At 40.3% G+C, this 19,032-nt stretch overlaps 1 protein-coding gene across 1 annotated transcript in view; it reads left to right on the forward strand.

Moving 5' to 3' along the window:
• WWC2 (WW and C2 domain containing 2) overlaps nucleotides 1–19,032 on the forward strand; it is a 1,656,421-nt gene that overhangs the window by 387,104 nt on the left and 1,250,285 nt on the right. The window contains exon 2 of the mRNA XM_044062544.1: nucleotides 12,080–12,189. Coding sequence (XP_043918479.1) covers nucleotides 12,080–12,189 — 110 coding nt within the window. The remainder of the gene's footprint in view (nucleotides 1–12,079; nucleotides 12,190–19,032) is intronic.

Below are 19,032 nucleotides of genomic sequence, written 5' to 3' on the forward strand. Positions count from 1 at the left end.
TTGAGTTTCAGATTTCAAGGCCCTCAGAAAATGTGTGCTAACACAAAACATTTTATTCTAGTAATGGCAAAAGTTTATAAGAACAGTATTTTAGTTTTGTCCTTATTTTTGGGCCTCCCCCCACACTATTTTTGGTTTGTACAGATTTCTTGTGCTGTTAGGTTGAGAGGTACAAGTGTGTGTTATGTTAACTTTGACACAGCTCCTTAGTGATGGAACATCAACTATATATATTTTTTCTTAATAGTGTGTTATAGCACCGCCTGCTGGTATTCAGCAGTATCTCAGTACACCTCCTCAGGAGATGGTGCTGTCTTAGTGCTACTGAAATCTGGCAAGTTGGTGGTGATACCCATTCCAAATCTTCATTGGCTAACGTGTAGTTTATTTTAAACAAATCTTTTCTTCCTAGTGCAAATGTTTTGAAACCCAAATTAGGTGAGATAAACACCAATGTCTTTTAAAAGAAGTGAAACTAATGTGATCATTTTCTCCTGGTTTGCTGAATGGTCAGATGCGGAGATCTGAAACAAAAAGTAGTATTACCTCTTATATTATGTGTACACACAGTTTTACAGTTTCTTTTTATTTAGTATAATATTACTCCTGACTGCTTGCATTCAGAACACTTGCATGTGGAAATTGATAAGTGGTCTTGGGAATTCACTATGCTCCCATTTGGAATTGCCTCCGCTCCCTGAGTGCTCACCAAATGCATGCCCATGGAGTGACACATATGCTTTTGTAGAGAACCAGGATGCTTCCTTACCTGGACAGCTGCATAGGCAGCTCCTTGTCACAAGACCATCTTGCTCTCTGAGGAAATGGGATTACAGTTGGCGCATCCAGTTCTGTGCTGCAGTCACTTCTGCACCTTACATTTGTAGACTGCAGCTAAGGTGACATTTCTCATGGACAGAGCTCAGGATCTGATGTCCAAAGTTTCTGTTGTTCTCAACTCTTCCAAGGTTAAAACATTCATATGTTTAAAGTTCTGGGTTTGATGGTGGCAGTGATTCCCAAGATACTTCTAAGCAGACGTCTTGTGAATTATATTGGATCCTGTTGGTGCAGTAGTCACAGAATGCAGACTTGATAAAGTATGAGACCCACGTTTCTTATTCTTATGCTTGCAAATCTGTTGTAGTGTAGGGAAGCTAGCATCTCCTCGAGGCAGTCTGTTCTATTAAACCCCCTCCCCTAGTGACACTTACTACTGATGTGTTGGCCTTTCACTTGGTAGGTCACTGCAGTGGACTTGACAGTTCAAGGTGTCTGTCAAATGAACTTTAGCTTTACATCAGCATACTGGAGAATGGGGGCAGTTCTGCTGTCCCCTCAGGCCTTCCACTACTTTCAGGAATCATTGGCAGTCATATGGATAGTATGCATTTATATGACATAAATGGAGAGCTCAGATGTTTTACCTTGTGCTGCGAATTTGCGAGAGTGTGGAAATGGGCCAATTTCTGCTATTTCTTCTTTGTGACAGCATCTTGGAAGTCGATTTCTTTGGCAGACAAATTGAGAAGATGCCTGCTTATTATTCCTTACGCATGGCTGTCAACCCCTCAGTGCCATGAAGGGTCTTTGTCAAGTGGTGAAGCCTTAATGTGCTCTCTCCATGTCTGTAAACAGCTACAAGGACTCTTTCGTACTCCCCTCACTGGAAGGAGTGTAAGTGACAGTGTTGCATTTATGTTGCTGACTGCATTTATTTACTCTCTTCCTCCATTTCTGCTGATGACAGAGTTTGTCAGCAAGGTAAAATGGCTCAAAGAGAAAGTCATCCTCATAGCTCCATACTGGCTGCAGCAGATCTAGTTCTCCCTGTTGCTGCCTTGCCTTCTGGTATAACTAGTTTTTGTGACTGTCGAAGAACTTGCTGTCCTATCTGTCGAGCAGGTGTTACTCCGATGGTCATTCCTTGTATCCAGTATCCTGTCTTCATTGTTTGCAGCAGTTGCTACTAATCCTATTTTTTCTGGGAGAATTGTATCTGTATGTTGGGGTTCTCAAAACCCTAGTATCCCTCCCCACCCCCAAAAAATATAGGGACAAATTGATGCTTGGGCCGAGACTAAGGTATTGAATCCCTTTTCTGCTCCTGCCCCTGCTAATTGAGACTTTCTTGATGGTCTTTTCAATTAAGGTTTTTCTAATTCCCACTTAGGTCAGGATGGCTCTTCATGGCTTTCTTGAATGTGTCCAAAGGCTTACCACCCACCCCCCAAAAAGGCATTTTTTAGCCACAGTTATAACCACAGTGCCTCCATGTGACCTGTACTTTAGTCTGGAAAAACGTACACTAGTACCCTTTAAACCAGCAGCTACTGCTGTGTTTAAATTATTCCTCCTTGAGGAAATTGTATGCCAGTAGAGTTTCTGAATTACACAGCTGCTCTGTGGCTCTGATTTATTTTTTTTTCTATTAAATATCGACTAGCTTTATGATTAATTTTCTATTTTTTTAAGCCCAAACTAGGAAAGGAATCTCCTTGCCCTGTAGTACAGAGGGATAAAGCCTTGACTGCATCCCAGGCAACCAGTGTTTGAGTAGTTAACATGGGTACTGGAGGGCCTGGGTCAGGGAAAGAAGGCAGGTTTGCTCACTGGATTGGTGACACCTGCAGGAATACGTATCACCGGTAGTATGAAGAGATTAGTACATCTTTGGTCCAAGCAGTGCATCACCTGGTTGAGAGGTTGCTTATACATTGAAGTGTGCATGCAGCTCTCATGGCAGTTATCAAGCCGCTGAGGTGGGTGATGATAGGGCAAGTCTACAGGATCGGCGGACTGGGCCACTCCCTAACACCCTCACACCCTCTTCTCTCTTTCACTGAGGAATGAGTGGGTCAGAGAGGGCTCTCATTTACATGGAGCAAATGGGTCAATTATGGTGCAAAAAGAGGAGCTTCTGGGCCTCTCCTGTGAACACAAAAAAGCGACTGATGCTAATTTGAATAAAGATATTTGTTTTTTTTTTTTTGTCTATGCTACTTTAGTAGTTCTTATTGGCACTGTCTGAATATTCACATACAACTATGATGCCATCTTGACAAGACCAAGTCCCCTACAAAGCATTTACAGCTTTTCATCTCTCATTGTTATAAATTCGTAAGTTAGGTCTCAGAGTTACCCATACTAGATGGATTGTTTATTGCATTAAATGTTATGTTAATTCAAAAAACCCTTGCCTGAAAATAAGAAATCACCATCTGCCAGCTACCATGTCCATTGCTTTTTTAGGACTTCTACTTTGTGTTTGTGTGGCTTGATCATGGTCATCCCTTAATAATTTTGTAAAGCATTTTAAATTGTATTTGACATCTAGGTCCAGTTAATTCTTTGAGGCCTCTGTTATTAGGAGCATCCTGTCCTAGGGCCCATCCTTAAGGAAGAACTTGCACACACGCATCACAAACAGAAAATGCAAACCTATCACTTTACAGTAAGTAGAGCTTTTTCACCAGTCATGTACTGCTTACAAATTGGTCAAAAGGAAAAAAAAAAATGAGTTTTCCAATATTTTCATAAAAGGGGACAAAGCCAGCGACAGACCAATGGAATGTAGCTATGTTGCATTGGGTTTCCGCAGCTCTTGAGTGTAATGAAATAACACAACGTGGACATCCCATTATATTTGATCAGTAGACTACACCCATAAAATGTTTATGTTTGGCATCTAGGTCTCTATACTCTTTTGAGGCTTATGTTATTAGGTTCATCCTGTCCTAGGGTCCATCCATATGGAAGAACTTGGACACTGTCTTGGAGGTTATGGGGGATCCCCCACTACTTTCAGATTCAAAAGTTAGGTGCTCATCATATCGGTAAATCTGTAAAAGTGGGTTCATCCTGTGTAACAGCTCACATCTTTCCACCACCTCAGCCAAGTTGGTCTTACTGTGGTAGGGGTTCCTTTTTCAGTTATCTTGACATGACTACCTCAGATCTGGGTATGGGAGAATGGTGTGGGTCATTGTGGGACTTGGGAAAAGGTTCTTGGCAGCAGCAGACTGTGCCCTGTGTTGGCCAGCCCTTAAGTCAGCAGTATTAGTCTTAGATTTTACCAACGATGGACACACTGCTACATATCTGTAATTACAGTAAGTGCATAAGTTTTATTTGCCAGACTTGGTGTGGTTACTACTCAGAAAGGAAATATAAAGCAGTCTAAGTAGATGAGAGAAAACTATATCTGTACCATACATAGCGATAGATAAATGTTTGTTGTATTTAAGGGTAAACTCAGCACTTCAGATGCATCTCTCAGCGGTTAAGCTGCTGAGGCTGCTTTCTGTTGAATAGTGTTCAAAGAGGTATTTAATTTGCTTTTTGAAACTGCATATAAAACATGCACTCTGGTATTTGTAGTAGTATGTAATGCATATTTTACCTTATGTGATCGTTTGAGGTTTATTCACTCTGCTCTGACCTACAGTATCAATTAGATAATTCATTCCTCCATAAGCCTTTTTTCCCATTACCACACATGAGGTCGATATGTCACATCATCAGTGACAGTGATCTGGGGCCCTAGAAAATACTCCATGACAGAGATGCCTGTACTTTTTTAGATTTCCTGACTGCATTTGTGGTATGCCTGAAAAAAACACAGAAACGCAAGCACCAGCAGTCTCTTGGTTAATTGTCCTCTTAACAGTTTAAAGGTCACCTGTAGTTGCTTTTTTGAACAGAAATTTTAACGGTCATCTGTTTTTACTATTTTTTTTTCTTTTGAACAGAGAATTAGTAAAAGCACAGGACTGGTGAAACACCTCAAGTGTTGGGTTTGTATATTTGTGTGTGTGTGTTTTAATTGTGACCTGCCTGCAATGATATACGTTTGTGTTTGTAGTCATCTACAGGATGTTTTAATCAGTCTCTGTGCACAATAAGCAGGCAGTTGCCTACCTGTGTCTTGCGTGCAGTTTTAATAATTTATACTGTGTTGAATTTGAGCAGTTTGGAGTAATGTGGATGGATTGCTTCTCTGACCTTTTCTTTCTATGCATGATGTCCCAATTAAAATGGTTACAACTGTTTGTGAATAAGATCTTAGGATGATTGAACTGCTTAATTGCTTGTTACCTGCTGGTCTTCCATTTGAGCTCTGCTTATCCAGGCATTTTGTGTTTGTGTACTTGTCTGCTAACTTTTTTTTAATGTAGGCTGGCATTACAGGATGAAAGTTGTTGAGGGATGTGTTGTCAAGTTATTTTGCTTTAATAAAATTGTTTAACATTCATGTTTTTGTGAGATGTAGTTCAGAAATTAAATTCTTCTTTCATTGCTTTCTAATCAACTGTGTTTGTTTTACTTTGCAATCCATTTCCCAGGCAGCTCCAACTGAGTTTTTGTATATTTCATGCAGTTTCTGTACGAGTACAATGCATTCCTCTCCCCTCAGGCCCTTTGTGTGCGTGTTTTTTAAACATAGTAACAATACAGCAAAAAAGTTTGATCGGTTTTAACTCAGTTCATTTTCCATCTTTTTTTAGATTAGGCAGTGTAGATAACTGTTACTCCTTTTTTAGTATATCTTTTGTTGACTGAGACACGGATAGCAAGGCTTTAAAAATGAGAGTGTAGACACAGAAAACCATTTCAGGATAGGCATTGTTTCTGTTTATTGTTGTGGAGTGGAACATTTAAATGAGTAGTGCAGTATTTGTGAATTTCATCCTGGGCACTGTTCAGGCTAGAGAAAATAAACTGCTTTTGTCAGAATTGGAGCAAGCCTCTCCAGATGAGGATTTGGCATAGAGTTCCTACCCAACGTCGATCCCCTTAGTATTCAAGGGGCCAAACCCAAAGTTGTCAAACCAAGTGAAAGACAGAAAGGAAAAATGTATTAGGAAATGATGCAAGCTAGATCCCACTGACAAGATTGATAAGAATAGGAGTGAAATACCTAGATTTCTCCTCATGTGCTAGCTCTAACAAACTTTTGGACAGAGGAGATGGCTCCTGTTCCTTCTGCCGGTATGGTAGAGTTTCCACTTTTCCTGTTGTTTTCTCCTAGGAAGCTTATGGGAGCTGATATTTCTGACTTCAGCATCCGATAATGAAGAAACTCTCATTCCTTCTAGGCATTTGCCTGAAGGATCTTCTACATCAAACAGATGCACTTCTGTGCCCATAGAGTGATTACCAGAAGATGGCGGAGGAGTTTATCAAGGCTCAGTAGAACAGGGGGGACATATGTTTAGAAGTGAACTCCAGGACTCCTTTTAAATTTTCCTCCCATTACTCCTGATCTTAAAGTTCATTCAGAATGTCTGGCTGAAGAAATCCAAAGTTAATCTCTTATCCTCATATTGACCTTTGCATTTTTGGTTCCCTATGTTAATGGCCTTATCTTCCAGAGAGCCAGTCTGTCCAGTCAGGAACCTCTTGACTCCCCCATCTAGCAAGCCTCACATAGACCCTTTACTTCAGCTAACTGTATTGCTGTTTAAGTGACATTGATGGCTAGACAGGGTGTGAAAGATCCTACGTTTGCCTGAAAGGATACTTTTCTCCATATAGACCACTACTAAAGAGTGTTTTAGAGCTGTTTACTGCCCCTATTTCAGCTACATCTGACCTCTTGCAGGTTTTGATATTAGTTTAAGCTGCGCCTTCATTTAGGTGCCATTTCATCTTTTCATCAGGGAGCTAAACATCTAATTGGTATCACTGTCTGTAAGGCTGTCCTTAGTGGTCCTTATCTGCCTTGTGATCATGCATTCTGTTCCTCCATAGGATTTACTTTTGAGAACATAACTGTCCTTCAGTTTCCTTTTAGCAAAGCAGATTGAAAATATTTGAATTGGAAATCTTTCTCTCTGGTTGCTATAACTTCTACAAACTGTCCTTCGGTCCTCCTTACAATGCTTTTCATAAGGGTATTGTTCTTGTGAACTAATTTCCTTTTCATGCCCAAGATTCATACCAAAATCAGTCCTCATTGGATCTTAGGATTTACAAGGGGGAGTAAGTTTAGAGACCATTTATGCTTTGTCCATATCTACTCTCATGATGCGTCTTCATGCTGTTTTACATATAAAGGCAGTTTGCTGCAGAGATAGATAAACATTGGATAATATATACGGAAGTTTCCAGGAACATGTGGTATTCCAGTTATCACTTTCTTCCCTCCTAAACTCCACAGGAAGGGTTTGTTCAGCAGATTTGAAACAAGGGACTATACCAGCATGTTGAAAGAAAGATGTGGTGGCTCTATTACCCAAAGAGGGCAGAAATCTTTCAGAACCAGGTTCTTATAGACCAGTTTAAAATCTGAACCATGATTATAAATTGTTTGCATTAGCTAAGAGAATGGCTAAGGTGTTGCCAAAACGGCTTTGTGGAGGGGAGGAAAGCATTTGACAACTATGTTCCTATGTGACTTGTTCAATGATACCAATATTTATAAGGATATGATGAGATGAAGTACTTAGCTGCTTACCCTTTCTTAATCCATAGACTCAAAAATATCTGGTTTATAGGTTCATAGGAGATTAATAGGATAATGGCTTAAGAGCTCTTACAAGCCTAGCTAATATAACTCGATTGTACCTAATATATGGCCTCTAGGGGCAAGAAGATGACTTGGCTCTGTGTCTGTGCCTTGAGTATCTTACAGATTGCCCCTATCCGTAAGGCACATAGGCGCTACCAGCAGGGGATGAGACTAAACCGGGTAAGATGGAAATTTTGAGAAGCTGAAAGCTGTTTGTGGAAATGGATAATAAGGTATGCACAGTGAAAATGTTTCCATTCCCTTTAGTATTACATAGAGAGCAAGCATATTTTTACCAGCCAGAGGAAGAGTTGTGGCCCATAATAAAGAATTGAGGGAGTTTATTTGGTAAGGGAAAAAAAGCAAGAAGTAAGTGGGAAATTGTTTCTCCTCTTAGAACAAGCTGGTTTAGGATTGTTAAAACTGAAGAAGTACTTTATAGGTACACAGTTAAGCCTCATATATATGTAACATAATCTGAAGGTTACAAGTCCAAGTGGAAAGAAATGATGTTGAACTATTTATACAGTAGTAGAAAGTATTTTAAAAACTAAGCCAAAACAGGATTGTTGAAAAGAGATTTTACCAATATGGATGACTACAAGTAGGGGCAGAGAAATTAAAGGCAGTGGAATTTATTGTAGAAATATACCAAAGGAGTCAAGATACTGGGACCAAATATCAAGGGAGGGAAAGATAATAGAATAGGATAAGTCCAAACAGAAATTTAGACTGAGGTTGGAGACTGCCTTCCCTACCAGGGATTGTTGATGAGACTGTAGATGGAGGTACAGGGGAGTGTTTAGTGAAAGACCAGCTCTGCTTGAGTTTTCAGTCAAGTCTAGAATGGGAGCTGCTGTTGAAGGGAAAATTGGGGCATATAAAATGATGCCTGGTGTAACTGTAATAGTCAGTTAGAAGAGGCTGGAAACAAATGTTGTGAGAATGGAAAAATGTATGTACAAATGATCAATGGGAAGACGTTTGTATGGCTCCCAAGTATGCAGCCAAACAAAAATCCTAAGCCTTCTAGGCTTTTGAAGTGTTTGAGTAGTTATTTTTATACCCACTCAGACTTCAGATAATTTTTCCTCTGGTGGATAGCAAATGCTGGAGGACCGATGGGAAAAAGAGGGGTAATTGGGAGCATATTGTGAATGTAACAAGTTGGCAGAATTAAAAAATTCCCTGTAGGCTACTTTGTCAGAAGTATTTGGAATATCAATTATTGTAACTAATGAAATGGTTCTTTTGAGCTGGGTTATAGAAACTGAATTGCTAGACATAGTAAGACTTGCATTTAATGCTGTTGGCTTCCAAAAACAATTACTAGAAAATTAAAGCCAAAGTCTAAACCAACCTTAACCAACGTGCCAAATGTTGTAAAGGAGATGTTTAGAAAAAGAAAGTTGCAAACTGCTAGAAGTAAATGGAATTTGTGGGAACAGTACATTTAGAAGAATGTTCAGGAGGGAGGATTTCAGGGAGGGCAGAAATTTATTAAAGTATGTAATGTTGGAGTGAAAGATAATTGTTAAAGAAAACATGTATGTATAATGCATGAAACTGAAAAATGTTTAATGGTTTGTTTTCTATTAATGTAAGTATGTATACCTATATTTTCACAATGTATATGTTTATTTATGATGTTAAGAACTGCATAGTCAGTCTTTGCAGCAGGTTAAGGTTGGAGGAGATTTAAATTCTTAGTTTTGAGTGTTTTATGAAACTATTTTCTTTGCAGAGGTGCAAGAGATTATGTAGGGTAGTGTCTTTAATGGCACAGAATGCAAGGCATAAATCTCCATGCTGGATTATGTGAGTGATTTACCTGTGGTCCAGTTCCAGCTGTGTGTGGAGTCAGGATAGGTGCACACACCAGAGGTGGTTTTGCACTCTTTAATTGGTCTAATTAGAGCTGAGAACTTATTTTTTACCTAGATGAACCTTAGATATATCAGCTGGACTACATAGAATTTTCTGACTACCGAGGCTTCATGGTGTTAAAAGAAGAGGTAGTTGTTGACCATGATGCTAGGATCTCGGACTACTGTGTCAGTTAGGAGTTTGTTATTGGCAAGGAAGTTGTGCCTCCCCCCCCCCCCAAAAAAAAAATGTATGGGGTGTTTTTTGTGCAAGTCATGATTTGTAAAGCTTCTTGTTTTTATAAAACGAAGCCCTCTTTGTGTGTGTGTGTGTGCGTGTGTGTGCGTGTGTGTGTGTGTGTGTGTGTGTGTGTGTGTGTGTGTGTGTGTGTGTGTGTGTGTGTCTGTGTGTGTGTGTCTGTGTGTGTGTGTCTGTGTGTGTGTGTGTGTGTGTAAGGACTGACTACTTTTATGAGGATTTACCTAGATCAGAGAGCTTCCAGGCTGTATCACTGTTGCATTTACATTTTTGCTGAGTCTGTGATCCATGGGGATAAGAAGTGTCTAGCTTGTCTGCAGCGGAGGTTGGAGGTCATGGAGCTAAGGAACGGAAAGAAAATATTTTTAAAGGATTCCAGTGAATCATCAGCTCAGAGGAATTACAGGGCAGGCAAATGGAATGCTTAAAGTGAATGGTCGACTTTTGTTTTCTGTGTACAATAAAAGTGGTAGTCCTTTCAGTTTTGGACCAACTCCAGTACAAGGACACGTGAAAGTGAGCAGCAAAAGAAATTAGCATTATCACGGTTAGGAGTGGATGTGACTTCAATTCTAATGTACACACTTTTTAGGCAGTTTGTCCGTTCTAGTTAGCAGAACATTTCACTGGGCCAAACTACGCATTTTGTTTATAGGATATGAACATAGATGTATTTCAGTCAGTGTTTAAACCCACTATAACTAGTAGTACACTAGAAAGATGCAATTGTTGCATCTTCAGAGGATTGAGGGTGGAGCGTATAGAAAAATCACCGTTGAAGGATTTTACTTTCTCCTACCAGTTGTAAAAAAGTAATAGCGTGTGTGCACTGATGAGGTTATGCACTGTGGATTGTCCAAGAGATACAGTCAGATTTGATAATAACAGTGCCAGTACCAGCTTTTTTGTATTTAATAACCCTGAAGGGAAAACCATCCCTGGTATTCGTAAACACACTAAATGTACACCATTCTGACTGAACAGACAACACAAGCATAACTTGCACCTTCTTCCTCCTAATTTTAGTTTTCCTGCTGATTTTTTACAGTCTTGTATATTGAGGGGGATTCATAAACATTACGACAAAGAGCAGGACTAAATATACACTTAGTGTAATCTTTCTGATTGACTGGAAATACCAAAAAATGTGGTAGGGATGTCTTGAATACAGGTCACGTACCTAAGTGGTTTCAGACGCTACCAAAATGTCAGGAATGTATGTGTTGCTGCAGCCAAGCCAGAAGAGAATGACCTTTATTTCAGAAAAAAATGAACATTTATGTGTGCAGTTTTGACAGCTTACTTAGATTTTTAGAATATCAGAATGTCTGGGGAATATACAGAGACTAGCAAGTTTAGGTTACCTTCATTTTTTGAAACTGGATTAAGAGAGCTGATACACTTCCTAATATGTGAAACACGTGGCAGGAGTTTCTGGAGGTGCTGATTTCTGAAATTCATACAGCAGGTCACAGTTGTCACATGTTAGGCTCTGGGTTTCTAGCACCATATGTTGGCAATGGTTTATTTACTGTTATAAAGTGGTAGACTGATAGCATATCTTATTTAGGGTATTGGAGATTTTAGCACTCCTAAAGCAATTTGGTGGTGAATTTTTATAACTAGCAACAGTCTAGCTGACAAAAAAATGTGACCAGGTGTGTATGTCAAGAACCCAGTCAGAGATACTGTCCACTTTTTACATCTCTCTAGTTGTGTGTATTTTGCTTCTGAAAAGTAAGGTGTCGCTTTGTTGTGTGTAAAAACTTGACTGGCTGCTCTCACAGCTGCCTCATTCTCTGTAGAAATTGTGCATTGCACCTCTTAGAACATTGCCATGGTTGGAAATACAGTAAGGTAGCTTCAGGTGGTATATTTTCTCACAAAGCCAGATTTTAAAATGAAAAAAGTGTGTGTGTGTACAAGAACACAGGGAGGAACAACAGAAAAAAGCAGACTGTCCGCAAGTTTTCATTATGTGGCTAGCTTTTCGTTGCTGAAGTTTACACTGAATGTCACCTAAAATAGACACACACCCTCAGGTATGCACGTGGGAGTTAATGCTGGCTATATTTAAGTGTAAAGGTTCAGTATAGCGTATGCTTTTATGCACATTATGCAAAGGTAAATAGATAACATCACTTTTGCAGTTGTGTTCTTCTTAAGTGTGCTGGAAGAAAGTTAATGAATTTCATATGAGTAATGCTGAGTCAGAGGGCCTGTGTCCCATTTCATTTTCTTCAGCATTAATCCTTCCAGGTATACCAGTTCTCCATTTTATATATATATATATATATATATATATATATATATATATATATATATATATATATATATTTTTATATATAAAAAAGTGAGTGCAACTATGGAATGCCATGTAATTCTTGAGAGAAAAAAAATAACTTGTACCGATTTTACATTTCTTCCTTTTTTATTTTTTAGGTTAACAAAGCCCTTGTCATTTGCAGACTGTGTGGGAGACGAGCTTCCATGGGGCTGGGAGGCTGCCTATGACCCTCAGATCGGTGTCTATTACATTGACCATATCAACAGTAAGTGTCCATATTTTTATTACTAAAATGGCGAGTTTTAGCTGCAGGTTATTTTGATCAGTTTTATGTTAACTTAAAGGACTATCCTGCGTTGCAGTTATTTTCCTGTTGTGCTTCAAATGAGAATTTAGAATTGGCAGTGGTATTCATGGGGGGAGGGAGGCATGTATCCATAAACAAGAGTTGTGCTTTTCCATTGCACTTCTGTAGCATTTTGCACTGGTTGTGTGGTGGTCTGCACTTAAACATGTTTGCGACATAAGAGTCAGAAGCAGTGGAGTATATTATTGACCTTTGAAGAACAGACTGCCAAACCTTCCATGAATGCAGACAGTGACCTCAGTGCATACCATTACAGGCATACCCCAGACGTTTGCTTGTACTATGCTGGAGTGTTTCTTAATGGGGACGGAACCTGATAGTGAGAGATTAGAAATACCTGCTATTCCTAAGTGTCTCACTTCCCTTTGTGAATTTGTTTATTCCTAGCTCCATGCCTTTTATAGTTATTTTTTGTGCACTTTTACCTTGGCCCTTTGTTTGTACATTGATTTTCAGTGATTTTCTTTTAGTTTATGTTGCTTGTAAACTTTGTGTATCCCTCTGAAATATATGTCACATAAGTAATATAGCTTATAACTCCTCCTTCAGTTACTTCCTGTACTCAAGAAGGGTGCTGGAACCTCAGCCAGTTTTCATCACTGACATGCAGAAAATGCACCCCAGCAGCCTTCTCTTCTATTGTGTACGTCTATGTTGACTGGTTGATGTCTGCCTGTGTGTATTATACAATGGTCAGAGCATGGCAGAAACCACTCATTAGTACAGGCTGCAGAATAGCCTGTTAAATGCATGCAGACTGTTAACAGCCTTATGAATGACAGTTTAAATGGTTGGTAGTGCTGTTTTTTAGTTATAAAACTGAATTAAGTGAATTAAAATCCCTCTAGTTACTGAGTGCTCCAAAGGGGTACATTAATGAGCCTGCTAAAAAAACAAGAGTGCCAAGTTATAACACTCTGGTAGTAAAACAGTATAAAAAAGTGTCTAATTTCTTTATACATTAACCAAGACTTTAATTACTTGTTCTTTATTAACTCCTTAGCAGATGGAGCACCAAAAAAGAGTTTGTATGAAAAAGAAAGTTTGAGTAACTGTGCAACATATCCATATTAAACAAAAGCAGCTTCATTTAGTCACAGGCTGTGTAAGTCATAATTTGCAGGAATGAGTAGATTGTGTGTCCAAATACAAATTGGATAGAAAGTCAGTCACATGACTGGTAACGCCAACCAGCATTTTAACTTGCAGCTGCTCAGTCTGCTGTGAGTATTTTTCCTGCATTGACGCAGTACTGGTGGACAGCGGTGCATGTGTGTTCTCAAAGTGCATTGCACGCAGTACCAGGTAAAACAAAACTGTGTGGGGCACAGTAAGGTAAAATTTCGAGCGGCCTGTTTTGAGTGCTGTCATACATCCAAACAGAAAGATTGATCAGGAGCTGACTTTAATTGCTGTTAATGAATGATATAAATGTGAGAGAGACAACATTGATACTTGTGTTTTTTCTGTTTGTGTTGAGAACATGTGGCAAGTCATGGTACACAGCTTGTCAGATTGTTTGGAAGAGAATACTTCTGTGCATTTGCTACTTAGTCAATCTGTTTATCAGTTTGGTAAGAGAGTACTAAATATATTTGCATTTAAATACCTTCTGCCATGTAGATGTGGTGAGATTGTGTCTATGAGCATTACTTTTCAGAGTATAACTGTTACTAGTAAAAGCACAATGTATGAAGTATTGAGTGTGTGTGTGTATGCAATAAATGTGTGTGAGTGTATGTGTATATGTGTATATATATATATATATATATATATATATATATATATATATATATATATATATATATATATATATATATGTGTGTGTGTGTATATGTATAATGTGTGTGTGTGTGTGTGTGTGTGTGTATGTATGTATATATATATATATATATATATATATATATATATATATATATATATATATACATACATATATACACACAGTGCTTTTTTAGGCAAGGTTCAAATGACAAATTCACCACCGTAACAGGTACAAGCAAGCAAAATCTGAGGGTAATGCTACTCAATGCTAGAAGTCTAAACCTCAAAATGCACTCACTCGAGGCACTCCTTAAAATGGAGAACATTGACATCTGTGCAGTGACAGAGACCTGGTTCAAAGCTCCAGAGAGCACCCCTGCATTACCAGGCTACAATTCATACCACACCTTTTGGCCACCTAACCCAGAATGAAGCACTAAAGGTGGAGGCATGTCCATATTCATTAAGGATATCCACACCTCCAGGCTAGTTGCACAGCATAATGCATCCCAGATTATCCAAGTGCAACTAACTCTGGGCAAGACCGCAATCCAAATTGTAGCGTGCTACAGACCCCCCCACCATGCCCCAGGATTCCCACTCCATTTCTTGATACACTGGAAAGTATTAGGGTACAACCCAACACCGTAATAATGGGCGATTTCAACTACCCCACCATTAACTGGGAAAATTACTCATGTACCAACTCTTTTGCTCAACGTTTTCTAGAATTCATAAATTCCAAAGTCTTGGATCAGCTTATTCACACTCCCACCAGGGGCAGCAGTATCCTAGACCTGGTCATTACCAACATGTGAAACCGGTGTTCTACACCAGAGGTCAATTCCTCGTTGGTCAGATCCGACCACAAGCTAATCAGCCTAGACATCCACATCCCACCCCCACACCCAATTAGGGAAACCATCGTAAAAAACTTCTCCAAAGCCACCTTCACAATTCTTAAGACAGAAGTGGCAAACTTCATGACACCCATGAAGGCGGACAGTAGAGGTATGACTGCTGAATCCTACACAAATGCACTTTATAAGCACTTACACAAGTGCACGGATCATGCTATCCCTAGTAGAACCAAAATGTTATCTTCCAAAAAAAGGAAGCCAATCTGGTGGTCCTCTGCCATAAACAAACTCTACAACAGAAGAAAGAAACTGTTGCAAAAAAGAGTAAAATCCCATGACTGGAGGAACTCCCGGATCAACCTCAGTAAGAAGCTGAGATCCCTCATAAAATCCTCCAAAGCTAGTTACAAAAACAAAATTGCCACTGACTCTGAAGACAACCACAAAGCATTCTATAGCTATGTCAAGTATGTCAAGAATCTCAATGGGAACACTCAGATCTGCTCTGATTTACAGCACAATGGCACTAAATATACAGAACCAACTGATATTGCCAACATCCTAGCAGATAGGTTCAGTGCTAACTTTACCCCCCTCTCACCCCCTAGAGGGCCCATCTCTATACCGGAAGAATGCAAAGTTCCTATAATCACGGCTCACAGGTAAAAAACACACACTCCAAAGCCAAGAACACAGCATCCATGGGACCTGACAGTATCTCAGGCTGCGTTCTACACGAACTACAGAATGAACTGGCACCCTACCTAAGTACCATGTTCAGTCATAGCCTCACCTCAGGCTTTGTACCCACTGAATGGCGCACCGCGACGGTGTCCCACTCCACAAAGGGGGAGACACGACAGACCCCGGGAACTACTGCCCCATTAGCCTGATGAGCCTGGTCTGCAAGGCCATGGAACGTATTATCATGGAACACATAAAGACATTGGTAATCTCCAAACTCTGGACCCTACCCAGTTTGGATTTGTAAAAGGCAGATCATGTCTCCTAAACCTGATTGACTTCTTTGAAGCAGTCACCAAAGCCATAGATGAGGGTAAAATGGTTCACACAGCTTATCTAGATGTCACCAAGGCTTTCAACACCATCCCCCACTCTGGAATTATAGATAAGCTCACTAAACTAGGTATAAATCCCTATGTCACAAGATGGGTTGCCAACTGGCTCACAGACAGAACTCACACTGTGAAAGTAGCGGATTACAAATCCGACTTCAGACCAGTGACAAGTGGAGTACCACAGTGTTCAGTCCTGGGTCCTCTCCTGTTTGTTATGTACTTCTCTGAAGTGCAGGCTAGCACAGAAGGTCTTTGGCTAACAAAGTTTGCAGATGACTGCAAACTAGGAGCCATAATTGAAACTCCTGACGATGTGGACAAACTACAAAAGGGCCTCACTGAGACAGATACCTGGTGTCAAAGCCATGGCCTGTAGCTTAATGCCAAAAAGTGTATTGTCATCCCCTTTGGTAAAAACTCTGTACCCATGAACTACCACATAGCTGGTAGTCTACTTAATGCTGAAAATGTGATGAGACCTTGGGACACAGGTGGACAGTAGTCTCTCCTTTGATAATCACATCGCCACAGTGGTCAGGAAATCCTTCTACGTGGCTCATCTCATCACGAAAGGGTTCTCATCCAGAAAAAAAGAGGTCATTGTTCCCCTCTACTCATCACTCATTAGACCCATTATGGAGTACAACGCCCCCTTTAGTATGTACCTCACAAGACCTCTACAACAACTGGAAAGACCACAGAAATACCTCACAAAGAGGATTACTGGCCTCAAACAGATGCCCTACACAGACTATCTCAAAAAAACTACAGCTTTACTCCATCGCATATCGCCTACTCAGGGGGCGATCTCTGCCTAACATACAAAGCTATGTCAAACCCAGAGCTGTTGGACATGCTTCACTTAAAGAAATCCCAATCTCTCCGAGCTACACGCTCTAGGGACCTAAACCTTGTCATCACAATAAACAGAACATGCTGGAGGGATAGATTTCTGTCCCAGAGACTTCCCATACTCTGGAACAGACTACCTATCTATGTCAAACAGAGCTCCTCATTAGCACTCTTCAAGAAAAATCTTGATGATTGGATGGGAAATGAGAAATTCACCCCAGGGATCACTTTTGTGGCTCTGATCGACAGGGGCACAGGAAAATAATTTTCTTGGGTGGCGAAAGTCAGGGTACATTTTTGGCTAGGCTTATATAGGCCCTAGGGCCAATAGCCTAGTACCTACCTATGAACCTATATATATGTGTGTGTGTAATATATATATATGCATACACACACACACACACACATTTTTTTCAAGAAACCTAAAGGATGGGAAGTGATTATTATTCTGAAAGTCCCAGTGTTTTGGCTTTGCACAGGACCCTTCTGGAGACTAACCCTCCAGAGGAAGGGGGGAATTGCAATGGACAATGCTGTAGATGCAGATATAACGTGCAAAACCAAGAGTTTTGAGGTCCATTTGCTGACAAACCCTTCCAGTGTTCCTGAATGTTTGCCCAACTGCTGCACTCTGCAGGCAGCTGGAGGAAGGAGGAAGAGTGCTCTTATCTCCTCACTTTCATGCCTGATTGTCCATCCCTCTTAATTCATGGATGCTGAAAGTAATAACCAGAGACTCTTGCATCTCCTTTTTTCCATCCCAAAGAAGGCTTTGCTGGTGCATCATCCCTCCAGATAAAGGCAGTAGCCCAAGAGATAGCAGGGCTGCCAGACAAATGAGTCATTCAAGAGGTCCCACCAAACCAGCAAACATCCGTAGTATTCTCAAGATTCTTTTTGGTTCCAAAGAAAAATGGATATCTCGGGCCCATTTTGGACCTCAGTGAGTTAAACCAGTTCATAAAACAGTGCTCTTTAAGGATAGGGATGGCTCAGTCCAGATTGACTCTTTTGAGGAAGGACAACCGGATGTGCTGGGATCTTCAAGATGCCCACTGTCATGTCAAGAGATAGCAAGGCAGTCCAGAAGGTTCCTTTGTTTTTGGCTGGGAGCCAATCATTTTCATTTCAGAGTGTTGCTCTTTAGACTGACCACAGCCCTCCTGGGTGTTCACCAAGTGCACGGTAATGGTAGAAGCACATCTCGGGCTGCAGGGGTTTCAAGAATTCCCTTCATTAGATGCATGGCTTATAACTGCTGCCACAAGAGATCTGTTAATCCAAGCCAGGAACTCTTTGATGCAGTTGTGGTCAGACATAGGAATCATGATCAACCTGGAGAAGTCCAAGTGAACATGAGTTCAAACCATAGAATTCATAGGATGCCACCTGGACAGCACAACATAGATTGACAAACTTCTCGTGTCAAGAGTAAGGACCCTGCTCCAACAGGCTTCACATGTCCTATCTCACAAGTCTGCCATCAAAATCCATCCTTTTGTTTCTTGGGCTCTGTAACAGCATCAATCACTCGTGTCTCATGCTAGATTCTCCATAAGGGTATAACAGTGGATCCAGTTTGTCCAGTGGTCCATTCTTTATCTAGTGCACTATCCTGTCAAACTCGCTGGGATTTGCAAACAGCATATTCAGTGGTGGCTAAATTCTAGTCTGGTTTCTTTAGGCCATCCTTTTATCCCTCTCCCTTTGAATGGAAGATTGTTTAAGGCACATGATGTCTGACACAGTCCAATTTGTCACATCAGTGTACTGGAGATAAGGGCAGTCCTGCTAATAATGCAGGCCTTCCAGCACTCCTTCCCCACAGTTGTGATCACTGCTCAGAAAGACAACATGTTGGCGGTGTGTTACATCAGCAAACGTGGAGGAACCTGCTCTTGCCCTTTGTCAGCAGGCCATGAGGGTCGATGTCAAAAGATTTTAATACTCTTAACATATAGTGGAAGAATCATGCAGATAAAAGTAAGCAAAAAGGTTTGTTTTACATGCATGGAGACATGCTACAAAGTATATGGTATGTCAGCAGTCTAATTTCTGTACACTTCACGTGGGTTTTTATACCCTTCTCTGCACGTACACAGTAGCTGGTTACTAGACAAGGAATTTCAGTCAAGGCTATAAATTTACATACTGGAGCCTTAGATGGTCAGAGGTCAGTCACAAGA

The sequence above is a fragment of the Protopterus annectens genome, chromosome 2.part1 (assembly GCF_019279795.1).
Source record: "Protopterus annectens isolate FY-2018-M chromosome 2.part1, PAN1.0, whole genome shotgun sequence".
NCBI lineage: Eukaryota > Metazoa > Chordata > Ceratodontiformes > Protopteridae > Protopterus > Protopterus annectens.